The sequence below is a fragment of the Vombatus ursinus genome, unplaced genomic scaffold, assembly GCF_900497805.2.
Source record: "Vombatus ursinus unplaced genomic scaffold, bare-nosed wombat genome assembly UNPS02011353.1, whole genome shotgun sequence".
NCBI lineage: Eukaryota > Metazoa > Chordata > Mammalia > Diprotodontia > Vombatidae > Vombatus > Vombatus ursinus.
The window spans coordinates 3,231,426-3,243,013 of record NW_020951131.1 but is presented as its reverse complement, the minus strand read 5'-3'; the positions used below and the strand labels follow the sequence as shown (position 1 = coordinate 3,243,013).

At 56.2% G+C, this 11,588-nt stretch overlaps 1 protein-coding gene across 1 annotated transcript in view; it reads right to left on the bottom strand.

Moving 5' to 3' along the window:
• FAM53B (family with sequence similarity 53 member B) overlaps positions 1-10,206 on the bottom strand; it is a 74,849-nt gene extending 64,643 nt beyond the window's left edge. Inside the window, exons 1-2 of the mRNA XM_027855899.1 lie at positions 9,961-10,206; positions 1,897-1,951 (exon numbers count right to left, since the gene is read on the bottom strand). Coding sequence (XP_027711700.1) covers positions 1,897-1,951; positions 9,961-10,041 — 136 coding nt within the window. The 5' untranslated portion in view covers positions 10,042-10,206. The remainder of the gene's footprint in view (positions 1-1,896; positions 1,952-9,960) is intronic.
• Between the last annotated feature and the right edge of the window lie 1,382 nt (positions 10,207-11,588).

Sequence of the window (11,588 nt, the reverse complement as noted above, 5' to 3'; positions counted from 1 at the left end):
TGAGATCTGAGGCCCTGCTCAGATCGGCCCTGCACCTCCAGAAAGACTAGAGCCAAACCAGCGCTGAGGAGGCCAGGATCAAAATGGCCTCATCCTTGGTGGGGAGGGCCCATGGCCTCCCCAGGCTCTAGAAGGCTTGGAATCCCCCAAGGATTCACAGCTTCACGGCGAAAGTGCTTTCCCCAGCAATGCTTTTCTGGTCTGAGGCCCTCGGTTCCAAACTGTAGCTGCTAGGGGCATCTTCCTCAAAATCTGAGACCGTGACGCAGAGGAAGAAGTAGTGACTCTTTCCCACTACCCCTTTCCAAAGGAAACCCAGGCTACCCTTTTTGTTTTGCCATGTTGTCCTCTTCCGAGGGAGCCAACGCCCAGGGGAGGGGGCTGTCTCCACACTCAGCTAGTTGAGAAGGCTCTAATAAGGTGACTTATGGGGCCTGGGGCCTGATCATTCCCAAGGGAGCTCAGCACCTTCTGCCTCCCTCCAGGAGGGAAAGCCTTATCCAATGTAAAATCCAGCTAGTTACTGGTCTTCCTTAAAACAAAGAACCAGCTGAATGCTAAGTAACCTGATGGCCAGGCCCAATCTGAAGTTAGAAAACAACAACAGCCAAAAAGAAACAACCAGAAAGAAAGGAAAAAGCCCAACCCTAGTGTGCAATGCCGACCTTCCTGACTGGGGGTGACAAGGACAATTATGGAGGATGGGAGATGCGACTCTCTTAGCAATGTCTCCAGAGGTGCTCAGGTTGGCCTCGGCAGACATTGTCAGCAAGCGGCCCTAGCCCAGCTGTGAGCAGCAAGCTCTGGGCCAGCCACCCTGCAGATGGGCAGCAGGCCCTCGACTGGCCACTCTGCAGACGGGCAGCAGGCCGTCTCTGCGGACGGAGCGCCAGGGCCCCCAGCACTACTCTCCCTCGGGCTCCGGCGGTAGGACCTGCTTCACATCACACAAGGGATGCAAGGCTGGGTCATTTCCTTGCTCCCAGAGCACAGAAGGCAGGCCAGATAACCCCTCCAAATGCATGTGACTTTGCTAACAAGAGGAGAAACTGAGACCACAAAAGGGCTAAGACTACATGATCAGAGACCATGGGACCTCAGACCTCCCGCTAGGAGGGACCTCGGCCCCCTAGGCTCGCAGAGGAGGAAAATGAGTCCCAGAGAATTGCTAAGACTGGCCCAAGGGTGCTTGGTCATCAGGTAGGCTAGTGGAAACTTGAACCCAGGTCCTTTGACTCTGAACCAACCTTCTTTCCAATGCACCACTGGTCTAATTAAGGCAAGTAGAGCTGGAAGGGACCCCAGCCACCCAACCCCCTCATTGGACGAGACAAGAACAGCAGGTGACTTGTCCAAGGTCACCCAGGTGATAAGGATCAGAGATAGGGTTCAAACCTTCAGAGTCTAGCCCCTCTCTGCTCCGTCTCCTCAGAGCCAAGGGGTCTTCTGAAAGAAGTTCTGCAGATCCAACAAAATGCACCCAATGCCTCCTCCTGAGCTCTCGTCCCCAAGGCTCACACCTTCCTGACCCAGCTGCTCACCATGTCCCCTCTGGCAAGACGTGCTCCCCCAGGCCCAGGTGTAGCACCTTCTCATGGATACAGAAACAGGCCAACAGACACCAGCCCGTAAGAACCCCTGACCCCCTGCGCCCGAAAGGAAACCGAGCTTTTCCAGAAAGCTGCCCACCACGTTTCTTCTTATTCTCCTCCTGGCAGCCCTGGGGGGCAGGAAGCTGACCCCTCTCAGCTGTGTGGCCAGCCACAGACAGACCGACAGCTCTACCCGCAGCTGTCCCCACAAGCGGTGAGCCTCGGCGGAACCCTGTGGACACATGCCTGCCCAGCGAAGTGACTGTGAACAGGGGACAGGCAGACAGAAGCCTCGATCACTTACCCATCATTCCGCAGGAGAAAAGTGTGGGTCCTTGACTCATCTTCTCTGGAGTGTGCTGAAAACAACCAGAGAAGCGGGTGATGTCTCACGGTCTTAGAGAAGGGGTCCCCTGTCCCCGAGCCCCCCGCTAACACTGCCCCCCAAGGGGGTGATGGCCTTCTGCAGCCCAGGGTGGTGGAAAGCAGCAGCAGCACTCAGTTCAAGGCCCTCCGTGTGCAGAGCATTAGGGCAGGGCGTTTTGTCCAGCATCTCACGGGAGTTGTGGATTCCATCATTTTAATGGGCTTAAAAAAAAAAACCGCGTGACTTCTGACATGAGGGGATTTTTCCATGTGAGGATGTGGAGGAGGGCAAGGGAGGAGATGTGATAGGAAACAGTTGAACAAGCTCTACCAAGGAGTTCTGAAATGGAACCCCGGGCCGGCTGAGGGAGGGCAGAGCCCAGCAGAGGGAAGGCAGGCCCAGGAGGAGGAAAGGGCCCAACCAGGCCCGGGAGCCATGCCCCCCAGGGCCAGTGGAGGGAGGGCAGACCCAGGAGAGGGAGGAAAGGGCCCAGCCGGGCCAGGGAGCCGTGCCACCCAGGGCCAGCGGAGGGAGGGCGGGGCCAGCCGGGCCGGGGGACCCCTCTTCTGCCCCACGTGGAAACAACAGACAAAGCAGTCTCAAAGTCAGCCTCAGCCCAGCTAGGCTATTTCCTGTTCTTCTTCTCTTATAGGGACCCAAATAGGAAAACCAAAGTCACACTGGAGAAGCGACCCACTACCTCTGACTTCGGCACCTCAGTGTCCCATTCCATTATAACTGTTCCCACCGCCCACTCACCCACCTCGGCTGAAGGCTCCTAACACCCTAGGACCAGACCAAGGAAGGACCAGCTTCATTCATCCCACCCCCCATCTTACAGAGGAAGAAACTCTGGAGCCCCAGGGGATAAGCGGGTTGGCCCAGGTCACCCAGAGAGAAGCGTCAGAGCTAGACTGGACCTCGGGTCCCTCTGACTCCCAAGCCAGGCCCTTTCTACCACCGACAATCAGGAGAGCCTTGCATTTGTATGACACCTGACACTCACTAGTCACGTCTTCCAAGGCACCTGCCTAGCATCGTTCCCCAGAGCCAGGAGGCTGGCCCAGGCCTCAGCTGTCCAGGATCTCCAGTCCTTGTGATGTGGGAGGGACCCAGACCTGATCCAGACCAGCCTGGGCAGCTGGAGAGCTAAGCCCAAAGCAAAGGGAAACGTCCCTCCCCCACCTCAAAGAAGTGAGACTCCCCAAGCCCGGGGAGCCCCCAGCAGTTCTAAAGGATTCAGGCCTCAAGTCTGCATTCACACGCAGAACTGAGGACAAGAGTGGGCTGGGTGTTGACGACCGCTACAATCACCTAATGAGAACGATGCTGATAAATATGCTTCGTGCCTGGTAAACGTCACTGGAAGGGGCCCGGGCGGCCCGGGCAGCTGTGCCCAGAGAGGAAGGCTGCCAGGGAAACGTGTCCCTACACATATCCAACAGAGGCCTCAAAGGGCCTGGAGGATCCCGGTGGAGCCCAGAGGGTCCCAGAGAGGTCCCAGATCCGCACTGGAAAGGCCCTTCGAAGTCAACCCCTTCCTTTGGTAAGAACTGGAGCCCCTGAGGTAGCATGGTAAGGACAAGGCCAGGATTTGAACGCAGGTCCTGGGACCCCAGAGGCTGATCTGCCCACGAGGGTTATCCTAGAGGGGCCATAATCACAGAGGGGGATCGTGAGTCAGAAGGGGGCAAAGAAAGCAGGTTGAAAAGGGGGGAGGGGTCTCAGTCTCTCCCCCCAGCTGCCGGCTCAGGACTGCCGGGCTGCAGACAAAGCCAGGAAGCAAAGTCGGGAACTCAGCCATTATTCTGAGAAGTGAAACTCACCCAGCTAAAACTGTCTTTACTTTTCACGAAGCCTAAGGCTTCTGATCCTGAGGAAATGCAGCATTGGGAAAAGCCTGTGAGCCAGAGCAAGGCCTTTGTCCAAACCAGCAACTCGGCCTCCGCTGGACTTCCAGCCCTCTCTGTTCAGAGGCTCAATGCTTGCTTCTAAGAGAGGATCAAATGGAGAGAACAAGGTCCATGGGTGGGCAGGACCCTGATTGCTGGGTTACGTCCGGCCCCCACCCATCTTCCCAGACCAACTTCCCAAGTGTCCCCCAACACGCTCTACATTCCAGACAACCTGGCAGTATATCTCATCTCCCACCTCCAGGCCCTTGCACAAGCTGAGCCCCATGCCTGGGACACTGTTCCTCTTAGATCTCATCTGTTCACCAAGGCCTACGCGAGGTCTCTCCTGATCCCCCCAGGTGCCAGCGTTCCTGCCTCTGAAATGATTTTGTATTTTCTTTGTATTTGGCATTTCCTCATTTGGAACGTTCTCCGTCCTCCTCTGTATCCGCTGGCTACCCTGGCTTCGGGTATCAGCTAAGATCTCAGCTTCCACCGGCAGCTGGAGGCTGCCCCTCAGCCTGTATATATAGCTGGTTGAAGGCATGCCATCTCCCCCACGACACCGGGCGCTCTTGGAGGTCAGGATGACCAGTGCTCTGAAGCATGCCCAGGCACAGGGATGGGAACCCCGGCTTTGCTCTGGTCTGACTCATCGAGCTCATGCCACACAGCCTCAGTAAACCAGAGCCGTTTACCGGGTCATCAAAGCAGAGCTCACCTCGTCCTTTGGAGAGTCAGCCCTTGAACCCCCGATGGAATAAGGAACGAGGGCCAGCAGAATGGGGGAGGGGGACGCAGCTGAAGCCAAGAGTCTACCTTTAGGGCAGGCTCCGAAGCCGACAAAGGACACATATCAATGCACTGTTTCATCGGATCGTCACAACAACCCTGTGAACGATGATTAATAATAACAATAATCACTAACATTCCTACAGCCTTTTCAAGTCTGCCAAAGACTTCACCAATATCAGCACACGGTCCTCACAGCACACACGTTCTATTATTATTCTCACTTTACAAACGAGGAAACCGAGGCTGGGAGAGGCTAAGGGACTTGTCCAGGATAACACTGCTAGTCAGTATCCCAGGCAGAATTCAAACTCAGGTCTTCCTGACTCCGAGTCTAGGAATCAGTCTACTGCTCCTCCCAGCTGCCTCGTGAAGTAGGGAGCTCCCTGTGACCGAGGGAGGCCAAGCCCTGTCAGCCCCACTTTACAGGGAAGGAAACGAGGCGCCAAGTGATTAAACGATCTGCCCTTGATTCCTTGCCTTGGAGTCCAGCTGGAGGACCAGAAGTGGACCCTGTAGCGCTCTTCCCACCACACCACGCTGCCTCGAGGACTGAAGAATCAAGAAAAGCAATCGATTTATTCCATGTGTGTGTCACAGCTTAACCAAGCAGGGAACAATGACCACAATTCACTTGTTGAGCGCTTATTCTAGAACTGACGTCTCTTTAAGTAAGGCCTTATTTCTGTCTCCCTACGGTCACTCGGGCAGAAAAGTGTGCTTGCTTTGAGATGCAGAGGTCCTTGAGCCTGGCTTCCTAACACGAAATGCAGAACTTGTGAAATGCAAGCACGTCTGTGTGTGCTCACTGGCCCCGCCAGGAAAGAAGGCCTTCCCTCAACTGAGAGCTGGACGAGATCGACTAATTGTTCCTCCTCCGGAGCAGCCATTAACCAGGCCAGCCTTCACCCAGGACGTACGTGGGTCTTTGTAACTTTTTTTTCTATACGCCAATTACTCAAACTATTATGTAATCTTCCTGCTCATGTAATTCTACAGGGAAGCCTTCCTGCAAGAGAGAGAAAATGAGAATCTCACATTTTCAGGGCGACAGACTGTAACATGAGGAACAGAAAATTATGAATTTCATGGCACCAAAAAGCAGAAGGAAGACCCAGAACTCTGAGGAAGAACAGAAGTAGCTGCAAGATGAAGAGCGTGACTTGAGCTTGGGGGCTTTAAGAGAAATCTTATTTGGGGGACACAGAGGGAATGGATTGGGGGGATGGGGAAAGGATGGGGAGGGGAATGGATTAGGCCTGTGCCTCAGTTTCCTCATGCATCCAACGGAGATGATGATACCTGCCTCACCCACCCCTCAGGAGAGAGCTGAACAAGAATGTGCCTTCTACAACGTACCAGACCAGTGGTCACCCAGCCTCTCTCTCAGCCTGAAGCCCTCCGGGGGAACAGGAAACCCACTCCCCTCAGGAAGCCCACCTGACCTGGTGGGCAGCTCTCATTGTTAGGTGGTTGAGGAATGAGACAAATAATAAATGTGAAAATATTCTGAAATATGTACATTGCTAATAAACATGAATGGAGAAGAAAGGAAGCATTTATTAAGCGCTTACTACATGCACAGCACTGCACCAAGCCCTGGGGATGCCAACTGAGGGTCCGATGGGCCCTGCCCTCGAGGAGCTCCCACTCTAATGGGGAGAAGACTTCAGCTGCAGTCCCATGAGAAGGTCCCAAAGCAGGGGGTCTGGCCACTTCTTTCATGTCGTTTCCACTGATAAAAATCCTGTTGATTTCTGATGCCGAACCTTGCGACGGGGCCGAGGGCTTTGATGAGGAGAACCTTCCTTCCGGGGTCTCTCGGGGCTGCGTGGGAGCTCCCGCAGGAGTTGTCCCCCGGCTGTGTCTCCCCAGGATGATGGCCGTAGACAGTGGAAGGGCAGGAAGCCCAGCGTTCCCGGGGCTCTGGGACTCAGGGTCCTGGGCTATCTCCATCAGGGTCAAGATGGTGATGGTGGTTTGACTGCCTGGTGAATGGGGTACACACCCTGGGTCTCACTTAAAGTGCCTCACTATTTCAGCCAAGCCGGCTTGCCTGCCCCGGGGTGGCAGTGGTCGGCAGTCGGTGGGGGTGACTCTTCCCCAGATAACGTCTGTAAGAGCTGAGCTGGCCACAGGACTGGTGGTCTGGGGGGGGCAGTTCCTGCGCCTAGCTGCCTGGGGGTGCTGGTTGGTCTGTAGTTATTGCTGGTGGCAGTGACGAAAGCCACCCCCCTCTCCACAATGATGGCTGTGCTGAAAGTCAGTTTGTCAGTTTGGGGGCAACGCCATTCCCCAGGCTCTGGGGTTAGGAATCCTTGGGAAGATGGTGGTCAAGGTGGTGGCAGATTGACAAGTGAGACAAAGTGAGTGCGTGAAAAAGATGTGTCCAGACCCTGGGAAAGGGATGGGTGGTCCTAGCCCAGACCAGGAAACGGCCAGCTCCCAAGCTCTCTTTGCTCTGTGGACTTCAGCTAGCCTGGCACTAGATGGAAGCCTTGCCTGGGACAGGCTCCCAATCCAGGCCCAAGGAAGGCAGTCACTATGGAAATGAGAGAACAGGCCCTTGAACTTGGCGTGGGCGGCCGAAAGAAGATGGCGGGAAGCAGGCCCTCCAAGGTCAAACGTCTGGGCTGCCTTCCAGATGCAGCAGTTCAAGTGAGAATACTTGGAAGAAAGATCCCGTCCAAAGAGGGAAAGGAGGAGAGGAGAGGAGAGGAGCGGAGAGGAGCGGAGAGGAGCAGGGCCCTGGAAGGGCAGGGCAGGGGCGGGGCCTTGCAGGCCACCAAGTACAAAGACAGAAAGCTATTGTCACCAGCAGCCCTCACTTACACTAGATGGCCCTATCTTGGGACTTTCTCATCCAGGGCTGATCAAAGCACAGGGAATAAAAAAGCAAAGCGACCAGTCCTGGGACAAAAGGACCCAAACCCTTGACCTAGGCAGGGAAAGCCTCCTCCAGCCCCAACAGACCTCACCAAGAGAAGTTTCTGCAAGCTCCCAAAGGGCTCTGAGAAATAAAAGGTCTGTAATTGTCCTCAGCTCTTCCCACAAAGGATCTCCTCTATCCTAGCCCAGAGCAGGGGGGGCTCAGAGTCTAAGAAAAGAAAATGACCTTCCCCCATTTCTGCTATTGTGATGGTATTTCTAAGCAGGATAATGTTACCAGCTCAGAAAAACGGAGCCACGTCTGCTCTCATCAACTTCCAGCACCTCTGGGCACCTCCAGTCCCTCTGGTGCAACTGTTTGCCTTCTCATCTGTATAGTCAGAGGGGAAGAGGAGGAGGAGGAGGACGGGGGGACCCAGAAAGAAGAGGGCTGAGGCCCAAAGTCCAGCGTTTGGGTGGTACGAGCTGGGAGGAACCCATCAGCAGCCAAGATCGAGGGCCCAGCCAGGCTGATCTCTCCCGGGGAAAGGGAGGAAGGGAACCCAGATGAAGGTCTGAGGAGGGACAGCAGCATTGCACCCAGGGACGAAGGAGCCCCCTCAGCCACCCTGCGGCCCCTATTTCTGTCTTACTTTTTTGGGGCTCTCTGAGCCAATAAGAAAAGAGTCCTGGCCTTCTCTCCCAGGCAGGGGACGGGGCTGCTGTCGTGCCACAGCGGACCTCGCCACCTTCCCCTGGGACTTGGGGCGCTCCGGAAGCAGGTCTGAGCGACGGCAGGACCTGATAACAGGGCAGAAGCTGCCCCCGTACCCCGGACACCTTCGGGCCCCGGGGGTACCTCAGGAAGAGCCGGCCGCAGCAGGGACGAACAGGCCAAAGAGGTCAACTCCTGCTATCCAATCCCCTTGTTTTACAGATAAGGAAACTGAGGTACAGAAAGGTTAAGTGTCCTGCTTAGGCTCTCACGGGTAATTAAGTGTCAGAGGTGGGATCTGAAGCCAGGCCCTCCGACTCCACACCACCAAACTTTCCAGGGTCCACTAAGTCAAAAATGCCCTTTCAATTTCACACTGAGAAGGAAAAAGCTCATGCTGGAGAAAGGCAGAAATCCAGGGCAGCCTCTAAAAACAAGGCCAGGAGACTAAAAGAAGCAGGAAAAGCAGAGGAGGCGGGATGGGGGCTCTTCTCCTTCCTTTGGTCACCCCCCTCCCCCACCCCACGCCTGCTCTAGTCCAGAGAACAGACAAGGTGGGACGGCTTGCTGTGGGAGTGTGGGGATGGGCGCCAAGACCACGGGTCAGAGTCCTCTGAGGTGAGAGGGGGAGGCTCCCCGCCACGGTGGAGCAAGCCCCAGCTGGGGAGTCACCTCTTTGTCCCTCAGCTTCCCCATTTGTAAAATGAGAGGGGTGAAATTAAATGACCTCTAACCTTCCTCCCAGCTCCAAACCCCATCACCCAATCAAAGCCCCTCATTATACAGCAGACAGAGCTGAGATCTGGTCAGAGGGCCTGGGTTCAAATCCTGCTTTGGCCAGTTACCCCGGGTGTGATCTTTTTTTTTTTTTGGTTAGGCAATTGGGGTTAAGTGACTTGCCCAGGGTCACAAAGCTAGTAAGTGTCAAGTGTTTGGTCTGAGGCCGGATTTGAACTCAGGTCCTCCTGACTTCAGGGCCGGTGCTCCATCTACTGCGCCGCCTAGCTGCCCCACCGGATGTGATCTTAAGCAACCTCTCTCCCTCTCGGGCCTCAGTTTCCACATCTGTGAAGCAATGGGGCCGGACTTGGAAAGGGCCTCTGAGCTCCGATCCCACCTTAAAGCTCTCAGAAGGAAACAGCGCCCCAGATTCTAGTCCAGGCCTTTCCAGCCCTTTTGCACGCCAGTCACTGACCTTACTTTGCAAGTGGTGAGCGCCCCATGACTTTCTCTGAAGGAAGCTTGGGCCTGGTCGGAGGATTCCGGGCCCAGCCCGGGAAGGCCCCCTCTGGGGCCCATCCTGGACTTGACTCTCCTACTCAGAGACCTTTGGGCAGGCCCACCTGCCCAGCCTCCACCTCCCTTCTCACACGACCTGCTCACGTCCTAGGCCCTCTCTGGCGGGTGGCAGGCACATCTCCTTCCATCTCTACTTGAGGCCCAAGTCCACGCTGGCGCCGCCCCCCATATCCATCATCCCGTGGCGCTGAGACACAAAGGAACGTCCGTCTCCATCCTGCCGGCAACGGAATCCCACTTGTTTCCATTTACCCTCCTCCTCGCTAGCCGACCAATTTCTAAGCTGGGCCTGGGTGTTTACATCTCGCCCGTGTTTACCCAAACTTCTGCTAAGTCTGTGCTGTGGCCCGAGCCGGGAATGCCTTGCTGAGCACAGTGCTCCTGCGGGCGCCGCTCGCTTCCCTGGTCGGCAGGGCCAGCCCAGACTCTTACCAGCTCGGGGTGTAAAGGCTTGCGTGTGATGGAGTCAGCGGCACCTTGGTTTTCGAGAGGCCGGGTCAGGATCATCGCCATGGCAATGCAGTCAGGTGCTGGGATCCATCACAGCACGGACCGACTTTCTAGCGCCAAGGCATCTTCTGGGGCCCTGGGGGTCAGCACGACCAGCTCTCCATCAGCGGCCGGCCCTCAGAGTGGCTGGCCCGAGATGTGGGCCACGCGTGCTCGGCGACCTGGAACGATAAAAGAAGAGGTTCCTGCTAAGCATCTGTGCTCCACACCAGAGTCTGAACCCAAGTGACCCTGCCCAGAGACGAGTGACGTCGTGGAGCCCGACACACACAGCTCGTGACAGAGGCGGGACGGTGTGCTGGTCAAAGGCCCGCACGGGCAGGGAGGCTCGGGGCAACAGAGCCCCGTGATCGAGTCCCCACCCCCACCCCCGGCTCAGCTTTGGGGAGTCACGTGCTCGGCCAGTCCAGGAATGCAGGCAGGTTCAGCTCATTAACACCTTTCACCTTGGCCATCTACCAAGATCTGGATTCTAGATTGTCTCACATCCTCAGACGCCTGCTCCGAGCGGGCCTCCGCATTCATCTCAGTGTAGACTGAGCCAGGCCCACGGAGGCGGAACGTTCACCCTCTCCCTGACGGTTCCCCCCGTCCTCGGCTCTCTGTGAGAAGGACAGACGGACGACGGACGGACTGACGGACAGACAGGGTGGGGGTGGGCTCTGCATTCACACCATTTCTGCCTGGGAGAGTCGTGCGGGGGGCAGGACAGCATTTTTTTCATCCTCATAGAATCAAACCAAGCCAAGCCCAGCTGACTCTGAGATCACCAAGCTCTGCAGCGAGGGCCCATCCACACACAAGCCCGGAGGCCCTCACAGCCCTGCCCAGACCCAGCCAAAGGCCCTGTCCAGCTCCGGGTCCCGGGATCCTCTGACCCAGTTCTCTGTTCCCAGCCTCTCTCTTCCGCTCCCTGCTCTGACTGCGGACGTCAGGTCTGATTTGAAAAGCGCCATTTCCAGAATCGCTCCCCTCAACCACTCGGAGGCTCAGGTGACAGACCGCAAGGAAACTGGCTGCCTCCACCCAAATTAAAGGCAGCTCCTAATCAATCATGAAAACCAAAGTGGGGCAGGGGTGGGAAGTTGGAGAATCCCGATCCAGGAGTCAAAGCCAACTGCAAACTTACTTGTTTGTGTCCTGCAGATGTAAATCATCTTCCTGTTTACTCGTCTTTGGCCTTACAGTGGGTGATACTGAGATTGCTCAAGTGTGGGCCAGCTGGCCAACAGGGGGTATTTACCTTCTACTGTTCCTGAAAAACCAGGTTCATCCAAAGTGCAGAATCGGGGAAGGGAAATAGGTTGGCTTCTCCAGGATTCGCCGGCTGAGCCTGCCGGGCTGACGTCATGTGTGGAGACAAGCCGCCACTCACCGGGGTGGGGAGGATGCCCTCAAAGGTGCCAGGCAAGGAGGTCCCCAAGCCAACCCCCTCTGCCTCCTCCCTTTGGGCTGAATTCACACTGGGGACTCAGTGGAGGCTGGCAATGATGGTCTCTATTCCAGGAGAGGCCAGGGGTGGGGAGGGGTCATGGGGAAAGTGTATTCAC